Below are 22,534 nucleotides of genomic sequence, written 5' to 3' on the forward strand. Positions count from 1 at the left end.
GTGATTAGGTGCACAGAGCTGCACATGGAACAGGAAATGGGGTCTTATGTACAGCAACAATACATCTCTGTAACCCCCCTCCGGCCCGACAACTTTTTGGAGAATTCCGTGTTCTTCTAAGTCTAGCTTCATGTGCATTCTCCGATTACTTTGCACCACCATTGATAACTGTGCACACAGATGGCTAAGCCTTAAGATCTGAAATGATCTCCCTTTAACTTCTCCCATCTCTCTTTTTAAGAAGCTTAAACCTCATCTCTGAAACCTTTTGATCATCTGTCCTAATTTTTTTTGGCTCGATGTAAATTTTTGCCTGATTCCATTCTTTTCATGTGCCTTGGAATATTTTACAATGTTAAAGTTGCTATATATAAATGCACATTGTTGTTATCCTCTGAAGCACTGTGTTTCAGTTGAGTCCTCCCTGCCCTATTTGCTATAAAATCATCATAACATTTTGATCCTGGATCCTCCACTTGGATAAATGGAAGTTGCATTGCATGGCAAAAACCATCAAAGACTTTTTGGATACAGACCACAAGCTTAACCTGTATTTGAACTTGGCATTGGTAAAAAGGAAGAAATGGCTAAATGCCCTTCATCTATTCGTCCTTAGTATGGCTTATTGCATTGAGCAAAAGGAATAAATCTGCAAACATCCAACTGTGATTGAAGAATTTCCAGCCCTCAGCTGTTTATGTGACAGCCACGCTCTAAATATATTTTGCACCCAAGTTACTGAATAACATCAATTATATAAAGAAATGATCACAGCATTCACCTTTAACAATAAGCTTATCAGTGATATGTCTTGTCAATCAAGACAGTCCCATCCGATGTTCTGAAGTGTTTTGCAGCCAAATTTCAGTGATTCTTGACTTCATTAGTTAGTGAATTATTGATAGTTTGTACATGCTCCCTGAAGCTGGTGGATGCTTGAAGTGGCTATATGGCCTCAGTGAATACTTAATGCTGTTTTTCTATTTGTCAGTGCAGTTAATATTAATGAGAATGTACTGACCAATCAGCATAAACTTTGAGCTAAACCTGCAGTCAGGAGGCCTGAGAATGCAGAAATTGGCGTTAGCTACAAAGAGAAACTGAAAACATGAAATGGACAGAAAATTTTGGAAATACATTAGTCCATCAGCCTCCGAAATGAGACAGGCTAACATTTTAACTAATGTGTTTTGGTGAAGGGTCTCCAGTTTAACAGTTTCCAACATTTTCTGTTTACGATTTTGTTGAGGGATTGTTTTCCGGCCTGCCCTTCTTTCCTTCTCCGACATAATGGTGTGTGGCTGTTTTTGTAGCAGGTAGGGAGAGTGGCACAATGGGGATGCTGAGGAAACCCCCAGAGGAGGGAAGTAAAATGGGGTGAAAAAAATTACCTATTAACTAAATGAAACATTGGGCTTTTTTGATCAGTTACTTGCCAAAAGCAGCTACATTCACACAAGTCAGCTGTGTGATTGTGTGTATTATCCCTCAGTCCCATAAAAAACTAACGCTAAATGCTGGTTTTATTGTGCATGACTGACATACATTAGAAGATCACCAAACATAGTGTGAACATAAAGACCTGTGACATTAAACCATTCAAAAACAGATCTGGGAAATAAATGAAAAAGAGCAATACCTTTTGTATTAATAACTCAGTGACCCATTCCAAACTGCGTATAAGCTAAGCTACCTGTTATCTGTTTTCTTCAACATACATAAAGATAAGTGTCAGCTTGGCTGAGTTAGTAGCCCTAATGCCTCTTGAGTAAGAAGTTTGCATCTTCAAGCTGCACTGCAGGATTTAAGATAATCTAAGTTGGCACAGCTCAGTACCGAGAGAGTGTTGCACTGTCAGTTATTACAATCTGTTCGTGTAGAATTTAAAGATGGCATGGCCCTGCCAAAGAAGAGCAGGAGTGTCCTGATGCTCTGGCCAACATTCCTCTCTCAGCCAACAACAACAAAACTGTTTAATTGATATTTACTGTTTGTGGGATCTTGCTGTGTCACATTTTCTTGTAAATCAACAATCATTTCACTTGAAAGTATAATTGTATTTTTTAATGTAAAGTACTTTGAGACATTTCTAGGACATGAGATAAAACACTACATAAATGTATAGCTTTCTTAAAATTCTCACTCTCTGGTTGTTTTATAGCTGTAAACTGGTGACATATTGGGGTTCGATCATGATAAATAAGAACATAAGAAATAGGAGAAGAACTAGGCCATAATGAAGCACATTGTAAATGATTATTTCATTATAAGGAGGGGTATAAGCCCAAGTTACTCTGAACGCCTCCTGTTGCTTGTATGCCACGGTCTGATTTCCCAATGTTGTATTTCAGTGCTGTCAACTTTCATCCAACACTTGACTAGTTTAAATAATGATGGCGTTTTTAATTAATGTTTTCTATTACAAAATGGAACAGTAACAATTAAACTTCACCCACAGCACAATAATGGGACGACATTAGTAAAAAACCTCATGTTTCATTGAGTGTTGAGATCTTGTTTTTTTGGATGAAATCCAGCAGCTGAATATGATGCAACATTAAGTTCTTATAGCCTGATGCTTTTTAATATTTTGGTCCTCAGGTCTCTGGATTAAAAGTTCTGCAAGTTTTAAAACTTCAAAGCGGCAAGAAAATAACTTATTTAACCCGTGCTGTTTGTGTTTAGATTGTTTCCTTATAAATTGTTATAGGAAATTCTGCCCCAAATTCTTGGTGAGAATGCAGAGTCATTGAGCCGAATTTTCCCCCCGTTGGGGGGGTTGTGTGGGGACGGGCGGGAGCGAGTGCGAACCCGATCGGCGCCGCCATTTTACATGGGCGGGCAAATTAAGGCCCGCCCAGTGTGACGCGCACCCGGAAGCGCAGTGCGCTCCCTGTGCGGGCAGGGGGCGGATTCCCTGAGTCGGGACCTCCGTGCCTCAGGGAGATTAGTTTAAGTTCTGAAAAATTTAATAAAAGGGAAAAAAAATTTTAAGGACATGTCTCCTCATGTGAAACTGTCACATGAGCTGGGACATGTCCATTAATTTTTTTCAAAAATTTTTATTCAATTGATAAACCCTTCATGAAACCTCATCCCACCCGTGGATGAGGCTTCATGAAAAATGCGAAGGCTGCCTGGGCTCTTCGCCTGCCCGCCAACTTTAAGGTTGGACAGGCAGCATTCTTAACAACTCTAATTACTTTCTTAATGGCCTTAACGACGTCACCGTGTGTCATTTTACGCATCAGCGAGCAGGCCTCGCCCCCATCACCGATCGGAAAATTCTTCCCGTGATGTTTATCTATATATGGTGAAGCAATCATTTCTGCTCTCAGACCATCGCTGGCAGTCTAGCTAAAATTGAAACCTTGTTTTGTGAGAATTGTCGTTAGGATTCCCACTCTACTCCAGCTGTGCCCTTTTTGCAGCAAGTTACATTTTGAAGACTGAAACCTCTGGTTTTTAGATAATATTTTTTGACTGCAATTTGCCACTCCCCTGAAGGCAATGAATCTTGTTGGGATGTGGTTCCATGGAAACCAGTCATCTTCCAGCATTTCACTCTCATATTCTTCATAAGTGAATTGTAGGCAGTGAACATCAGCAGGCGATGTCTGCTTTAGAAGCCTAATCTTGTCATTATCTGATAGAATGCACTGCAAAGGCATCATTGAATAATGATCAGCAGTTTAGGCTGATGTTTTCCCCCTCTAATCCAGAGGCCAATTCTAGCACCTCTACTACTGGCTCAGCTGAAGTCAGACTCCATACGGACTTGGAATTGAATCTGAGACTTCTGGTCCATTTAACTCAGCTACTCATTGCCTTAACCGGCTGAGACAATGGGAAGGCAGAAAACCAAAACAGGAATGGCATTGTAAATAGTGCATCATCATCTCAACTCAGTGCAGTGCACAGTGTTAGGTTTTTTGATAGCAAAAGAAAAATCTAATTTCCTTCATTGACTGATTTACCCTATTCTGGTATCACTGCAGTGAAAATGCATTTCATGCCACATAACCAGGAGAGCCCACTCCATTCGGCTTCTATAAACTGCTGATTGAATTGAACTGTCAAGTGAAGCTTCCTTGTAAAAGAAAATGTGTTGATGGTTTGTGGGACTGTAGAAGCAAGGAGCATTCCTTGCTGACTGACACTCTTTCTCTTTGATTGCAGCTGGCTATGGGGAAAATGATGGAACAGGGACCCGTTCTAATTATCACCTTCCAAGCTCAGCTTGTCATGGTCATCAAGAACCACAGTGGAGAGGTGGTGGAGGGCGACCCGGTATGTAAACTCAGAGTCCCTGAAATTGTACTAGTGATGAGCATAACACATATGATGTCTTGTTTCTGGAGAAAGAAGGGACTGAAGGATAGAAGCCAGGGAGGTGAGGTTGGTTCTTTGGGTGTTTGGACATCTTTATCCTTGCAAACTCCCATTTTCTATACTGAGATAGTTTAGGTTGGAAACTGCACACTGATAGTGAGAATAGGATTAGACTTGGTTGTGATTCTCCCTGCTTGGTTGTGATTCTCCTCCTACCCTTCACTTGGCCAAATTACTTGCTGACATTCACTGTGTAGATTTGAACATTAAGAATGGCTATGTGACTGAAACCCAGGGGCAATATCCTGATCCTGAAAGAATAGGAGAAACACAAATGAGATTTTTATTTGGGAGACCCCTCAAAGCCTGACAGACATTCATTTCACAAAGAAGCTAAGGAAGTGCAGTTCAATGACATCAGTCATGAAGGAACAGAATTTTCACACACAGCTGCTACTTAGGACTGAGCTCCAAAACAGTTGAAGCTGGCACTTGAACCATGGGGCCCTCGGAACTACACTCTTTATTATGCAATATGCTGACCAGTGTTAGTCTGTTTAAGCAAATGATGCTGCTGGCTAACGTGGCATCCTGAATCAATGGTAAATACAAACAATTGTCCCCCTAATATGATAGCATCAAAGATATTGGTGGAGGGACTGCTGTATGGTGATCAGGAGCAGAAGCCCTGGTTGGTTTTCTTGTGATCCTGTCCACATAGAATTTTACAACATAAAAGGCATGTCATGCCAGTGCAATCCCTTTGAAAGAGCTGATCAATTTAGTCCCACACCCAAGTCCTTTTTCCCCAGAACCATGTAAATTAGTCACCTTCAAGTACATGTGCAATTATCTTTTAAAAATTCCTGATTCCACCATCCTTTCAGGAATTGGGTTTCAAATCAGATATTAACAACCCTATGTGTAAAGACATTTCTCTCATTTCCCCTCTTGTTTGTTCAACAATTATTTTAAATCTATGACTTTTGGTTGCCAGCTCACTTGCCGGAGGAAATGGTCTACGTAGTCTATCAAACCCCTCATAATTTTGAATACCTTGATTTGGCTTCTCCTTAACCTCCTCTCCTCTGAGGAGAACAATCCCAGCTTCTCCAATCTCTCCACATAACTGAACTTCCTCATCCCTAGTATTTTCCTGGTAAACTTCTTACCTTCTCCAGGGCCTTGACATCCTTCCGAAAGTATGGCACCCAGAATTGTAGACCTGTGCGCTTAGTCTGTATTGCAAGCTGCCCAAGGTCTGGGACAGACGTATAAGATCATTATTTTGTCAGCCACTGCAATTGTTATTCCAGGATGGGGGAGATCTGTGTTGAAATATGTTGCAGCAACTTTAAAATAATTTAATTTGTTATTTCAAATTGTTCCATTCAACTCACCCTTAAAACAGAAGAGCATGATGCTTTTAAATTCCAATTTCCAGGACCTAGATGTTTTGGTATTAAACAAGAAATATACTTGTTAAGCCTTCACAATTTAAAGCATCCATGTTTAAACAGATAATCATTTATATCAGCAAAAAGTGATAACATAATAAATTAATGTAAATTTTTAAGTTGCCAGCCATAATGTCTTAAGTGCTCAATTTATTTTGGGCGAGAAAGCTATGCTCTCTCACTAGTTTGCACATTTTTAAAGTGCACTAAATTCAGGAATAAATAAGTAAATAATGCCTCATTAATCATTGATTACCTTTTGTGTGCTTAACCCTTCTAATCCCCTCTAAGTGGTGTGGGGTTTACAGGTTAAACTAAACACTGATTGCAGTTTAAATAAAGCTGCAGCTCGGAGAGTGCAGCTGGAAACAAATGAGCATAAGGTCACTGAACAGAAGATATACTATTATTGTAGTAACATACTGTAATAGCACTAACCACATTATATTGGCCATCTTGCATAATGGACAAATTGTGTCTTTATGAAAGTATTTTATTATGGGATCAAAAATCTGGGACTTAAATATGCTAAAATTATTTTAATGTGTTAAAGCCCCAGGCCTCTGGTCCCACGACATGTGCTATTATGTTTCTTGGCTCACAGATGCTATAATTTTAATCTGTAATCTGTGTAAAGTGCTGATGCCTCTACAGTCTGGATATGGAGACATGGAGTTACCAGTGGGTATGGTATCTAGCTGGTGGTACACCAAACACACAGGCTCTGATTTGCTGACTGCCATGAAAAGAGATGAGTTGATCACAAAGAGTCAGATCACTGGCATACCATGTGGGCTGCTAATTAAATTTAAAGTCTTAAGTGAACCTAAAAAACACAAAAAGATTAAAGAGCTAACACCGTGATTACAAGGTTTTACATCTATGGTTAAAAGAAATGGTGAAATAAATTTGATGTTAATATATCTATAATAACTTAAAATGTTGCATTTTCATACATTTCCTGCCAGCTTTTTTTTCTAATCGAAATTCATGTGAGCATGTTTATAATGGGAGCTACCTATATAAACTTGTCATGCTATAATTACACTCTCGAGTATCACTGAAAAAAGAGACATGTCTAACCTTTTCATCTTGCACTCATCAGGGTACTCGCAAGAGTACCAATATAAGGGGGAAAACAACAATTTATACTGTATGTGAAGAAAGTGCTGATTGGTTGGCAAGCGGCGTTGCCAAGGAGAATGCACCACTGATGCTGACTGACAGTTAACTGCCAAGAACCGTTTGAAATTAAGGTAGCTTGACCCTGATTGATCAAGGCATTGCCCTGAGGAATGAGTCAGTGAATGACTGTCACTTATTTTGTTTGAAACAGGTTGAAACACGCGCAATGTATGTATATGTTCATCCTGTCTGCAAAGAACAGGGCCCTGTGTATTAATATATGTAGTTTCAGTATGCAGAAATGCGCCACACTAAGTGCTCGACTGACAGCCTTAAATTGGTTGTCAGCATAATTCTTAGCACATTGAGGATTATTTAGCAAATATTGTCCAATCACGGAATTACATCTATTGTTGGACACTGTGTTTTGAGTTTTGCAAGCATGGGCTGGCTGGTTACAGTCTGTACCCTGCCTGTTGTGAACAGCGGCTGGGATGCGCTGTTTGATACGATCCACCAGTCCTTGAGATGTATGGCCTACATACCTGGCATCACACTGGTACTGAAATTCATATACCACATTACTCATTTTTGTGATAGGCAGAAAGTCTTTTTGGCTTGACAGAAGCATCCTGTTAGTGGCGAATACCACTCGTGTTGCTACTGCATAGTAGCAGTGTGAAACAACTAGCTTCATCTGTTGCTCAAATGTTTGAGATACCTTGCCCTTCCAGGGTAATATGAGGTAGACTTGGCACTTTCAGGGCCGAAAGTGATGGCCTTAGGCCCGTTCATGAGTTTGTGTGATATACAGCGCAAATTGATCTGATCAGCGCAGCCATTATCCTGCAGGATGCCTTTGATGCACCCTATTTCAGCATCAAGCTTGCTTGGTGAGCAAATGGCTTGGGCCCTATTTACAAGGTTGCTGATAAGACCAATCTTATAGCGTGTGGAACTGTAAGAATCCCAACGCATATATTGACCAGTGAAGGTAGGCTTGTAGGAGACCATGGCAGAGAATCCCCTGGCAGATTTCTCAACTAGTACTTCAAGGAAGGGAAGTGTGATGCTAGATATGTAGGCCTAACGTCCCAAAGACTGGCGGATCATATCAAACAGCATGTTCCAGCTGCTGTTCGCAATGGGCAGGGTACAGACCGTACCAACCAGCCCATGCTTGCAAAACTCAAAACACAGTGTCCAACATTAGATTTGATTCCATGATTGGACAGCATTTGCTAAATAATCCTCAATGTGCTAAGAATTATGCTGACAACCAAGTTAAGATTCAGTCAGGCTCACAATGTGGTGCATTTGTGTGTACTGGAAGCTACATATATTAATATGCAAGGCTCTGTTCTTTGCAGACAGAAAGAACATGTACATACATTTCAGCTAAATAAAATAAGTGACAGCCATTTGCTGACTGAATCTTAACTTGCAATGCCTTGACCAATCAGGGTCAAGCTGGCTTAATTTCAAACAATTCTTTGCAGTTAACTGTCAGTCACCATCAGTGGTGCTTTCTCCATGGCAATGCCACTTGCCAACCAATCAGCACTCAATTCACATACAGTATAAATTGTTATTTTTTTCCCCTTATATTGGTATTCTTGTGAGTGTCCTGGTGAGTGCAAGATGAAAAGCTTAGATAATGTCTCCTTTTTTTCCTGCAATACTCAAATTCTGTCTACCAAATAACAAATTACACTCTCCTTGGGATGAAGGTACTACAGCACCACCAATGGCAGGGAGGGTGTATTGCAATGTGTCATGTTTACACAAGAACTTTCCATTATGAAAATGAACGTAGGAATTTGATATGCAATATTAAAATTAGGACAGAATATATAACTTTAAAATAGTGACTGAATTTTACCTATAGACCCTGACCCAATGAACCCATCCTCTAATCCAATTTTACCAGAAGTCTTCCCATGTGCAACACTATGGGAGATTGATTGGTAAGGTATATACTTTTACTGCAAAAATATCCTACTTTATTTTAATATCAAATTTTCTTTCAATTATTTCCCAACTTCTGCATACATGGAAATAATTTATTGACATTAAACTTGGTTGCATAAAACTGAAAATGTGCAAATTTATTTAAAATTGGTACTCAGTTTCACAAAGTAGCGACTAATTTCATATTTTAAATGCCAACATAGAGGAAAGGATAACAGTCATGTAATGTCTTTTTATTTTTACTTTTGCATTTGTGTTCCTTATATGTAGAGAGAACATTTTTAATCTACATTGTGCCAGTCATGGCAATTCAGAATTACACAGGATATATAGCCGAAATAGTCCATGCTGGCATTTATGCTCCAACCTAGCCTCCTTCCATCTTTCCTCAACTAAATCTTTCATCATAACCCTCTTGTCTTGACTAGTTTCCCATTAAATGCATCTATGCTGTTCAGTTCAACCACTCCCTGTGCTACTGAGTTCCACGTTTTCGCCACTGTTTCGGTAAAGAAGTTTCTTGGTGACTATCTTATATTGATGGCCTCTAATTATGCTCTTTCCCCACAAGTGAAAACATTCTCACTTATCCACTCATATCAAAACTTTTCATAATTTTTAAGGCCTTTATTAGATCACCTCTCAGCCGCCTTTTTTCAAGAGAGAAAGGACCCATCTGTTTAACCCTTTCCTGATATATACCCATGCATTTCTATCATCTCTGTATTTCTCCATTGCATCCTTTCCAATGCCTTTATGTCCTTTTTAATATATGACAACCAGAACTGCATGCAGTACTCTTAAGTGTATTATAATCAAGTTTTGATACAGGTTTTGCATCACTTACCTAATTTCAATTCAATCTCTCTAGAAATAAAACCTAATGCTTGTTTTTTAATGGCTTTGTTTACCTGTGGTGCAACTTTTAATCATTGACTTATTTGTGCTCTGAGATCTCCTCGTTCCTCTAGTCCATCTAGACTTGCACTTTCCAAGTAATAAGTGATCTCCCCCCCCCCCCCCCCCCCCCCGCCATTTATCTGTGTTGAACTTCATTTGCCAATTATTTGCTGATTCTGCAAGTTTATTAATGTTCTCCTGTAATTTGTTGCAGTCCTCCTCAGTATTGACAATTCTCCTTCCTGTCTGATGTCATCCGCAAATTTGGAAACTGTGTTTTTGATTCCAAGGTCCAAATTGTTAATGTAAATATGAACAGCACAGGTCCCAGTACTGATCCTAGTGAGACACCACTTCCCACTTTCTGCCACTCTGAATGACTATTCTTTACTCCCACTCTCTGCTTTGTTTTGAAGCCAGCTAGCAATCCATCCTGCCACATGCCCCAGACTTCACATTCTTTGACCTTATTCATTAGTCTATTATGGGATACCTTATTGAAGGCTTTTTGAAAATCCAGATAATTCACATCTACTACATTACTATTGTCTCCTCAAAAAATTCAATAAATTGCAATCCATGCTATTGATAATTATATTTTTGTTTCGAGATGTTTTTCTATTCCTTTGGTAGGGATTCTATTATTTTTCCTACTACCGATATTAAAGCTGACTGGTCTATTATTTCCTGGGCATGTTTTGCCCCTTTTTTAAATAGAGGAATTACATTAGCTATCTGCCAGTCTTCTGGCACCACACCTTTTTACATGGATGCAATGCATCTGGATCAGGGGTTTTATCCTCTTGGAGTTTGGTTAGTTTATTCAGTACATCCCCTTTTTTATTTTAACTTTACTTATCTCATTGCTTATCTCATCATTCAATGTCAGCCTACCAGTTCTATGCCCCGGTAAATACCAAAGCAAAATAATTATTTAATATTTCTGCCATCTCTCTATCATTGCTTGTGGTATTATCTTGGTCCGATTTTGGCCCGTTTTTCTAATTGAAATGCCTGGAAAATATTTGACTATTTTGTTTTATGTTCCTTGATAATTTAATTTCAGGTTTTTTTTTTGCCTTCCTAATTGTTTTTTTGACAGCCCTGCTAATCCCTTAATTTTCTTGTCATGCACTCCTCTGCTGTCTAAATAGTTAATGTACACCACTTTCCTAACCCTCATTTTCTTCTTTGTTTTAATTTTTCCGCGGAGTCTTGCAAGTGTTTATTTGGTTCTTTCCTTTTAGTGGAATATACTTTTCTTGCACTCTGTTGTACACGGTTTTAAATGTTCATTATTGTTCCACATGGTCATTTACCAATATTGTTTCCCATTTTATTTTCCCAAGTTCTATTCTCAATCTCTGAAAATCAGTTTTTCTCTAATCTATTAACCAGGTTTCTGTCATGCACTTTAAAATTATGATAGAGAAAGAAATAAGTATTATATTATGGTAACTATTGCCTTCTGGTCACCCTACTTTTACTTCTCTTATCTGCTCTGGTTCATTCCCTATTACTAGATCCAATAGCTTAAGATGTGCTGTTCTGTCAGGTGTAGAATTTTAAAAGATGCAACGGACATTGCATTTTTCTACATTATTAAGGTGAAGCTGTGTGCAATTTGCCTGTCACTTTAAGGCTTCAATATTTAATTGCTGTAAATAAACACATTGGGCAAAATTTTGCCGTCGGCGAGCAGGGGGCAGGGCCCACTCGCCGACGCGTAAAATGACGTAAAATGACATTGGGCGGAACCCCCGACGTCATCCCGCCCCATTTAAATTTTCAGGAAGGTGGGGGCGCAGCAAAATCAGCTGCGGGCCCGCCGACCTGTCAATGGCCAATTGAGGCCATTGACAGAATCATTTAAACAATTAAGGGACCTGCCTGTCTAACCTTAAGGTTGGCGGGCAGGCCAGGAGCCCCGGCAGCAAATAGACAAAACATGAAACCTCATCCACCGGCGGGATGAGGTTTCGTGCAGGGTTTTAAAAAGTTTAATAAAGCTATAGTGTAAATTATGAACATGTCCCATCTCATGTGAGAGGAGAACATGTTAGGGATTTTTTTTTTCTATTTTTAATCTTTTTCAAAGTGGAAGCGATCTCCATGAGACTGCGCTTTGCCTCAGGGAGATGTGCGCTCTTTCGTGCGCATGTGCGAAAGAGTGCACTCTCGCTTTTGGGGAATTCTCCCCCTGTCCGCACAGGAAGCGCATAGCGCTTCCTGCCGGATGTCACGCTGGGCGGGCCTTAATTGGCCCGCCCACGTAAAATGGCGGTGCGGCCCGCTTCTCTGGCAGGGATTGGCTCCCCGCCCGCTGGAGATTGGATCGGGCCCGCCTGCCCAACAGGCAGAAAATTCTGCCCATTGTGAGGTCAGTTAGTGTGTGACTGGAATCAGAGGAAATTACTTTTTTTTGTGTTTTTTTAATTAAAATTGTTTTGTATCTGTAACAAACTATAACACTGAGAAATTGAGGATTCAAAACTTTTTAACCTTGTTTTTAATGTTTTTATACATTTGCATATAGGATAAAAACAGTAAATTTTACATGCTTACTGTCACATGAACAATCATACTTCCTGTGTCACACTTGACATAGGTTAATTATATATATTCAAGCAAATGTCTTGCAGTCATTTGCAATGATCAGGAAAGGAAATTACTGGATTCTCCCAACTCTTAACTAACCTTTCCATAAACAAACCCAGGTGAATATCAAATCATCTTTGAATGAACTCACCCAGTATTTATGTAACATCAGTTTTGCTGCAAGAAGAGATGTGCTGTCAAAGCTTTACGTCTTGTACTCGTCAGGGCAGATTCGCAAGAATACCAATTCTAAAGGGAAGAACGGTTTATACTGCACGAGAAGAGAGTGCTGATTGGTTGGCAAGTAGACTCTTATTGGTAGAGGCATAGCCATGGAGAATGCAACAAAGAACAGTTAACTGCCAAGCTTTTGTTTAAATTCAAACGAGGCAGATTGATTCTGATTGGCCAAGGCATTGCCATGAGGAATGAACCAGGGAATGGCTGACCTGATGAGTGAAAAATGAAAAGCTTCAACAGCATTGTCTCTTTTTTCAGCAATACTCAAGTTCTGTACTACCAAATGACTATATGTAACATCAGCTAATCTTTGTAGCTTTAAAGGTACACAGCTTCACCTTAACAGCAGAATAATGTGTTGTGCATGATATGGTTTTAACACCCATATCTTATTTTTAAAAGTGTATCATCTAACTTATCATGAGCAATGCCACGTGGGACAAAACATGCATTCAGACACACTCTGTGGGGCCATTTTGGTTTGCCATTTACAAAGCAAAAAGGATAGACCCATAGAATGTCGTTAAAAAATTTCTGGAACCCCATGTAATAAAAACATAATTTGACTTGCATGGTTGTGGAAACTTGTGGCTTTGGTGCTAATGTCTGCCTATCCAAAAGGTTTTGACAAAAACTTGCAACTTGAGTTTGAATAAGGTAATTGGAAGAAAATAATTTTCAACACCTCATGTTCAGGATAATGTGGTGCCTATCATGGTGACCCCTGGAGTGGTGATATATTGAAATTTATGTTCTTCTGTTGAATTTTAAAAAAGTTAAATAAATCAAAACAGAACATTCTGGAAATACTCAGATCAGGAAGCATCTTTGGAAAGAGAAACTGAGTTAATGTTTCAGGCTGAGGACCTATCAAAACTGACGGCAGGTCATTGACCTGAAACATTAACTATTGTTTCTGTCTCCATAGCTGCTGACTGACCTGTTGAGTTTTCCAGCATTTCCTGTTTTTATTTCAAATTTCCTGCATCTGCAGTATTTTACTTTTTAATTAAGTTTAACAATTCCAGTGCCTCAAACCTCAATAACAATTAAAGGCATGTGTAATTAGTTATAATTAGTTAGCTTCTGGGCAGCAGAGTCCTGTCTTAATTCAAATGTTTGTTAAAATTTATAGATGTATTTAATAATAGGTTGCTTCAAAGCTTTTTCTCGAAGCCTGTGATATTACAGTAATTGGAGAGATGGGTAGGTTGATTTGATTTACATTACAGAACACAGACTGTCTGCTCTAGGACTGCTGTGTCAACTTTTCATATTAAATTAGCCTTCTCTTTAAAATGGGCCATATTGATGGACTCATTTTAAGGCCTTATTCGAGGTTCCATTTATGTTAGTATTTCACTCAGACAGCAGTAAATCAGTAAGTTGCATAAGAGCTTTAATGATAATTGCTGGAGTGTTTTGCAGTGAACGCTATGTACTCATTTTTTTTCTTTCCTTCCCCACCCCCACTCCCTTTTTTTTATCTCTCCCAGGATAAAGTATTGAGGATGCTTTATGTGTGGGCTCTTTGCAGAGATCAAGATGAGCTTAACCCATATGCTGCATGGAGGCTTCTGGATATTTCTGCATCAAGCTCAGAACAGATCCTATAAGGGAAGGGCTTGCGAATCAGGATTCATGCACTGTTCCATCATGAAATGCCTCTGTCTCTGCCAAAGTGTGGCCACATTCTTTATCGGTACCACATGATGTTTCAGCCAGCAGAGCCTTAAGACTCACGGATGCTTATGTGTCAAAAGATGACTTAGGAGGTTTTGGTGCCACCATAGACCATTTATGAAAGCAAGTGTACCCGAGCCCATGGATGGCAATGGCAATTAAGCATGGCTGCTGTATTGTAAATAATTTGTATTAAATAAAAAGTAGAACTTTTTTTCTAACAGTATGATATTTGGTTAAGAGTGTTCCCTTTTTACCAGTTTCCTTTGTTGTTCCACCCTCCCTGCCATTGTAGTAAAATTCCCAACTGATCTCCAATCCTAGGAGAATGATAGGGCAAGTATCAGTTTTGTGCAATGAAAATCAACCAGGAACTAAATGATGGACTGTCCAACAGTCACTTGACCTGCAGTTCTGGGACAGATGCAAAAGATGATTATGGTTGTTGAAGATTGATCATTGCAACTGCAAGACATAGCTTCAGAGTTTCTTCAAGAGTTGTTTTATCAATGACCTTTCCTCTATCATGTCAGGACTGTGCCTATTAACTGATACTACAGTGTTCAGTTACATTTACAAGCTCTTATTATGGAGGAGCCCGCTTCAGCCTCCAAGAAGAATTGGGCAAGATCCGAGTTTGTGCTTACAAGTGGCAGGTTATAACCATCTCCAACGAGAAAAGATCTGGCCGCCTCACCTGACCTTCATTGGCACCATCATTGCTAAATCCCCCACCATCAAAATCTTAGGGATCAAAATTTATCAGAAGCTCAACCGGACCAGCCTTTGGACCAGCCTTACTAATTCAGTGGCTACAAGAGCAAAGCAGCAGCTGTGTACTATGTGATAAGAGACTCACCTCCTGAACCTCTCCTCCATCTATAAATCAAGAGTGGGATAGGATAACCTGGATATCTGCAGCCACAATAACAGTCAAGCTCAGCATCATCCAGGACAGAGCAGTTTTCTTCATTGGCACCCTGCTACAGGAGTCGATGTCCACAACACCACCAGTGCACTGTGGCTACTGTAAAAATCACCAACAGAATGCAGTACAATAACTTGCCAAGTTTACTTGCACACTTTGCTCCCCTACCTCCCTACTATTTGGTGGTCTACAGTATATACCCAGTAATGTAATCATTCCTCTAATGTTCCTTAATTCTAACAAAATAAATCCTGCAATTTAAACAGAAAATGCTGGAATACCCAGCAGGTCTGACAGCATCTGTGGAGAGAGAAACAGTTAACTTTTCGAGTCCTTATGACTTCTTCAGAGCAAAATAAATCCTGCCTTTGACGAACTCCACAACATCATCCTCACCAGTACAATAAGTATTTCTTTGATCAACATTGCCCTTGGTTTTTTTTTCTTCCCTATCTTTACAGAATACCTTGTACCCAGGAGTATTAAATTCCCAATCCTCCCATTATTTGACCCAGTTGTCAGGTATTGCCACAAAACAGTGCCATGTTGATGACTAGCACCTGTAGCTCACCAATGTTATTTACCATGCTATGTACAATTACGCCCAGGCATTCCCAAAACCATCCTAGATTGCCTCACATATCTCTCCTGTCTGATCCCTCCTTTTTCTGAATGATTCCTTAATGTAGTGCTATTTATCTCTCACAAGTCACCTGTGTACCTTATTCTTCCTCTCTAATTTTTCATACTATTGCCTACTTTGTCTAACACTTCTACTCCATGACTTAAGATTAGATCATCTCTAACTTGCAGATGGTGGGTGAAGGATGAAGGGGGAGATGGGCAGAACACTTGGCTCTGTAGAGGTGATTTGAGACAGTGCTATGTGATATTTCCTGCACTGTGAAAGGGAGCATCTTTGGGAAGCTCATCCTCAGTTTTTTCTTCTCCTGTCACTGACTCATGTTGCATCTGTTCCACTATTATAGAAGTACACTTGGCTGTGCTCCATTTCTCATTTTTCTCAATGACCTGAAGGATGTATTAAAAGTGACATTCTCTTTGGTACTGCCCTTTAGAGTGACTTACTGAAAGATGAGTAACAGCTGAATCACTGCAGAATGCAAATAAGACAGGATTGAAACATCTGTTGAACAAATGATTAAATATCTTCAGCACTGAAAGAAGAAGGACTGCAAAATTCAGGTGCACTGTGTCCTTTTTCAGCACCATCAGTGCAGTTTTGCCTCCAGAATGTTGTCTGTGACACATGCAGGACCATTTTAATGAGGGTTTTAGCGCACAGAGCGGGTATCTGTCAGCATGTAACTCTGATTTGATGCTGGCGACTCAATTTTGGAACTTAACACTCCGGCTAAAGCCTTCTCTTAAGCTTTCAGCAGCAGGAAGGACAACCCCACACAACCTCCCCCCACCAGTGCTCCTTAAATGGATCATCAAATGTTTGGTGGTTTCTAGAGGAGTTTAAAATTACTGCAGTCTGCAGGGAGTGATGCGGTACATCCTGAAGGACTTTGTCCTGACTTCAAAGGTTCTGCACAGCCACTTGATCCCAGACATGGGTGCAGTAATTTGCATCCCTCTTGGCCTACAGCATAACAGGGAGAGCAAGCAGAGGCAGCACAGAACAGGACAGTTGCTAGGAGGAGAAAGGTTCTTAGTAGTAGGCTTCGTCTGCCCAGAGTTTTGAGAGACTAATTCGCCCACCTGAACCTCAGCGAGGAACAGTATGTTAGATGTCTCTGCTTTACTAAGGAGGTCCTGCGGCAGCTATAGGGTGGCACTGTCACTTCCTGTGAAGGTGACCAGGCCCATGAACTTTTATGTATCTGGATCCTTTCTGGCTGGAACAGGCAATATTTGTAGCACCTTCCAGTTTCCTACCTTCCAGTAAAGCACTGTATTCCAATACATTTCATTAACTCTTGCCAGAGAGAAGCTGATGGATCAAGCATATGGCTTCACAAGGCTTTCCCTACAGTGCATGCAAGTCCTTTCGCGCACTCCACAAATCCATTCTGAGATGTGAACCAGAAGGGATTCCACTCCAACAATGTTTAGCTGGTGTGTGACCAAATGCAGTCAATCATTCAGGTCAATGCCGAGTATCCTAGCAGCAGTCAAGATGCATTTGGAGACATTGCGCTGTACCATCTGCATTTGAGCCACCACAATAAACCAGAGGGTGACTAATAGGCTACAAGGGCTATCCTTTGACGACTCATGGCTCAGTACTCAGGTTTGCAACCCATACAACGAAAGCCATACTGCCACACAAAACAAACTCTTCTGCTGCCTTGAACATCTGGAGGAATCCTGCAGTACCTGGCAGAGTGCATGTCAGTCATTCTGAGATGTGAACCAGAAGGGATTCCACTCCAACAATGTTTAGCTGGTGCGTGACCAAATGCAGTCAATCATTCAGGTCAATGCCGAGTATCCTCGCAGCAGTCAAGATGCATTCGGAGACATTGCGCTGTACCATCTGCATTTGAGCCACCACAATAAACCAATAATAAAGTCTACTGTATGCTGTGCAACCTTGCCATAAGAACACAGCCTTTGCCATGAGTTGTATGGCGACCAGCTGAGGAGGTGGAGGGTGCAACTGATCCAACCCCTTTCTGGCCTGATGCTGTCTAACTAACACAGCCACTTTCTGCCGAGACCGTCCATAATTGATTCATCCCACTACAAAACCATTGAATGCCAATCCAAGTCCTCATTTACCAATAGTCTCACACCCTACCTTCCTTCTATTATTGAATATCACAGTGTCCTCTTGGCACAAATGCTAAAATAAAAGCCACCCCATACAATACTGCAGGTGCTGAAAATCTGAAATTAAAACAGAAAATGCTGGAAATACTCAGCAGGTCTGACAAGACCTGTGGAGACATACAAAAGTCAACTACTGACCCTGTGCATTTCCTTGCTGTTCATATGCTACCCCATCAAAGTGATTATCTGAATCCTCTGCAGTAGAACATGTGCAACCTGCACTACCCTTGTCTCCTGTCTTGGCTACAGCCTGTCTCATCATGTGCAGATCTCTCTTCTAAGCTATCCTCTGAAGTACACGCTGTCAGTATCTGAGCTGGTAGCTGCAAGTGTGAGAGCGAGTGAAGAAGAGTGTCTTCCTGCTCTTCCATTTCCTCTTTCATGACAACCACACCAGACTGCCATTCTTGAGCATCTGAGAGGAGAAAGGCACAATGGCAGGGCTGTGTTGAGAGGAGTCAGGGAAAGCAAGTGATGCATGCTTACATCATTTGGAGCTTATAAATTGGAAGAGATTGTGGGATGGGGAAAAGTGAGATGTGAGGAGGATTAGACATGACCAGACCGAAAACATCGACAGCTTCAGCCCTGTCACTGGATACGGCCTCAGTCCTGGCTACTCCAGTGATGGCAACCATTATGATGGGGGTAAGGACACGCAACCATGCCTACACCCTGCTGGTTAGATGGTGCTGCTTCCGGTTATGCAAGAGGGCTGTCTCTCTGAGTGTGGTGCAATGTATATGGATAATGTGGCTGTCATGATTGAATAGCTGGCAGTTTATGCAAGCTGTAAGATGTGAATGTGAGGATTACAACAATAAGAGTGAGGTGAATGTTAGGTAGTCGAGATTGTTGATAGGTGAGTGATGGGGTATCTTCCATTGAGCAGCGTGAACAGTTGGTGGGATATGAAATTTGAAGATGTATTCACTGACCTTTCCCACTGCTCTAAGGTCATTAAACTTATTGTGGCAATGCATCCAGGTCCTCAGGGCTAGACTCCTAGTATTGACTACCACAGATGGTTCCACTGCCTTTCTAACAGTTTGTGTAGAAGGTCTCCCGGCCCATAGAGATGGGAGATGGGGTGGACGACATTTCTCTTCCTGAGCACCTCATCCACCAATGATTCCAACACAGCATCTTAAAATGTTGGAGCCTATTCTCTTCCCTGTTGTGCCCTAATTCAGTGCTTTTCTTGCTCTCACACTTCCGCAACGTTCCATCAGCTTCTCCAACCAGAATGTACCTACTCAAAGTGACGCGGGCTGGCTTTAAGTGGCACTTGCCTTTAATGATTTTGTGCTCCCTGCTCAGGCAGCCACTCAATGCGTACTTAGCTTAGTGCTGGCTGTATGTGCAATCATTTAAATTAGCAGGCAGCATGAAATTTGCATGCTTGCCTGCAACAGGAACAAGTTAATCATGCATTGCGATTTTCCACCCATTTTCAGACCTTATCAAATTTCATTGCCCAAATCGTTAACTCTCAAGGTTTCTATGAAGCACCAACATCTGTAAGGATATAAGCAAGATACTACAGATGCTGGAAATCTTAAACAAAAGCAGAAAATGCTGGAAAAACTCAGCAGGTCTAACAGCATCTGTGGGGTGAGCTCTGAAGAAGGGTCATACGGATTCGAAATGTTAACTTTGTTTTTCTCTTTCTGCAGATGCTGTCAGACCTGCTGAGTTTTTGCAACACTTTCTGTTTTTGTTTCTGTAAGGATATTGTTCTGTCATCAGTTACAAGCTCCTTGGCTTGTTAAGTACATGAAAGTTACATTGAGACAACCACAGTGAATGTGGCTACGGCAGAATAGCTGTAATTCTCTTGACTCTACTTGTGAGTACTCAAAAATCTTACCATTTGATGCCTGTGTCTAACCAATGGCATTATATTGCTGTTCAGTTTGGCAGGCTATCTATAAACTAAATCTCTTGCTTCTGTGGTTAGCACAGCCCAAAACCATGCAAGCCAATGGAATGGACAAGGATATACTGCTGCATTCTAGGATTACACCTCAACATTGGGGCTGTGCTTTCATCCAGAAGATGGAATGCCATTATCTATAACTTCCCCGCAGTTGTTGGAGCGTTATTGAGTTACAGGAAATTTGTGACTTGCCTATTGTTGCCAAATCTCTTTTTGCTTCCAGGAAGCAGCACAAATTTGTAAGACAGTTGCCTTCAGCTTGACCTTATTGTGCCATTTAAGGTATTAAAAATGGAAAAAAACCATGCTCTCCGCTCAAAGCTTTTTAATTTCGATTTTGATTTCAGGTGATTTCTCTAAATTATAATGTTAGCAGTCACGGATACGAATTGTGCTGTAAACAATTTCTGTTTAATGTTTCAAAAATGGATATGAAAAAATTAATAGTTGACATGGCACAAAAAAGTTAATGAATCATTGAGAACCCGAGGAGCTGTTTGCGGGCTCGACCTTCATTGACATTCAAACCAACTGTCTTGAGACCACAAATAGATTTCAGGCAAACAAAGCCACTGCAGTGCTTCGGAGAATCGCCTTTCATACTCGACGACTTTGACATAGCCCCCCTTAACGCTGAAAAATGTCCCCAGGGGTTTCCTTTAAAATCACAATACCCATATTAATCGGGAGGAGCTATCGGTTCCGATAAAAATGTCAATCCCTATTAGTTTTCCTCTTGTCAGTAGTTTGACAGCTGCACTAATATTTCAGATATTCTTGAGAATTTGTGTCCTTACCTAGTATCTAATGATGGATGGTTTAAGCATTGGTGAAAAATACTTCATTCATTTAACTTCTTGCAGAGAAGTATTGAGATTTGTATAAATTGCCATAATGTGTAGATTTGTGACTTCTTAAGGGTGTTTTTTAATCAATTGTTTTCCTTCATTTACTCCTATCGATTTTCTTATTTTGATGAATAAGATTTCAGTAGCTGTTATTCTTTATACACTTTCAATTCTGGAAGAAAACTAATTTTTCATCCCCAACAATGAATTTAGCTTCATTTTAGTCCTTACTTAATCTATATAAGCTTTAAAAGCAAAGGGAGGGGGTGCTGGTAATATTCCGTAGGTCCAACAGCATCTGTGGATAGAGAAACAGAGTTAATGTTTGAGGTCGATGATCTCTCCTCAGAAGTGGAAAAAGTTAAGAGATGTAAACAGGTTTTAAGCAGGTACAGGGACAGGAATAGGGGAAAATGGGGAGGGGGAAAGAATGAAAAGGATGGTCTATGATAGGATGCAAGGCAGGAAAGATCAAATGACAAAAGGAATGTTTGTGCTTGACAAAAGGAAATGGTAGTGGGACAAGTAAAGAAACAAAAGATGGGACTAGATGACATGAAAATAACAGCAGCAAAATTATTATCTAAAATAGGAGCAGTGTTTGCAATCTGAAATAGTTGAATTCAATGTTGAGTCGGATGGGCTGTAAAGCGCATAATCAAAAGATTATGTTGAGCTTCATTGGAACAGTGTAGGAGGCTGAGGACAGAGAGGTCAGATTGGAAGAGGATGGAGAATTAAAATGGCAGGTGGCTGGAAACTGGGGCTCTGAGGACTGAATAGAGGTATTCAGCAAAGTGGTCATCCAATCTACCTCACCAATGTAGCGGAGTCCACTTTGAGAGCAAATAATACAATAAACTAAATTGAAAAAATATGAGTAAATCATTTCATCTAGAAGGAGTATTTGGGGTCCTGGATGGTGGAAATGGAGGAGGTAAAAGGTCAGGCACATCTCCTATGCTTGCCTGGGAACGTGTGTGGGAAAGGGAGGGGGTGTTGGAAGTGATTTGAAAAGTGGACTAGGGTGTTGTGGAGAGAATCATTTCTTTGGAACACTAAAAGGGAATGGGAGAGGAAGATGTTTTTGGCGGGTGGCATCAAGCTGTACGTGGCAGAAATGTTGGAATGTTGAATGTGGATGGGCGGAAGATGAATTCTATTGCGATTCTGGGAGAGAGGGTAAGGGGTGAGAGCAGCCGTGCAAGAAATGGAACGGACACTTTCAAGGGCCTGTCAACCATGAAGAAAAAGGAAGGTATGTTGGAAGCACTGGTATGGAAGGTGGTATCATTAGAACAGATGCGCTGGAGACAGAGAAACTAGGAAAATGGAATAATGTCCATTTCTGTAAAAGGGGTGGGAGGAGTTGTAATCAAGGTAGCTAAGGGAATCAGTTGGTTGACAGCCTATCCTCAGAAATAAATATAGAGAAATTAGGCAAGGAAAAAGACAGAGAGATGGATGTGAAGGCAATAGTGGGGTGGAAATGTACTGGAAAAAGAAAGGACATGAATAGGACCGGAACAAAGAATGTTCCACCTATCCCATAAAAAGCAGACATAGCTAGGGCCCAATACAAAAGCAAAATACTGCAGATGCTGGAAATTTGAAATAGAAACAGAAAATGTTGGAAATAGCAGATCTGGCAGCATCTATGGAGAGAAAAACAGAGTTAACATTTCATGCAGCAGCACATCAATATCTTCTG

General features: G+C 40.5%; 1 protein-coding gene across 1 annotated transcript in view; it reads left to right on the top strand.

Annotated features, from left to right (window-relative positions):
* The window catches only part of timm44 (translocase of inner mitochondrial membrane 44 homolog (yeast)), a 71,542-nt gene extending 57,010 nt beyond the window's left edge, over positions 1 to 14,532 (top strand). Inside the window, exons 12-13 of the mRNA XM_078555788.1 lie at positions 4,180 to 4,290; positions 14,120 to 14,532. Of these exons, the coding sequence (XP_078411914.1) occupies positions 4,180 to 4,290; positions 14,120 to 14,239 (231 nt within the window). The 3' untranslated portion in view covers positions 14,240 to 14,532. The remainder of the gene's footprint in view (positions 1 to 4,179; positions 4,291 to 14,119) is intronic.
* Positions 14,533 to 22,534: the final 8,002 nt, after the last annotated feature.

This window comes from Cetorhinus maximus, chromosome 13 (assembly GCF_964194155.1).
Source record: "Cetorhinus maximus chromosome 13, sCetMax3.hap1.1, whole genome shotgun sequence".
NCBI lineage: Eukaryota > Metazoa > Chordata > Chondrichthyes > Lamniformes > Cetorhinidae > Cetorhinus > Cetorhinus maximus.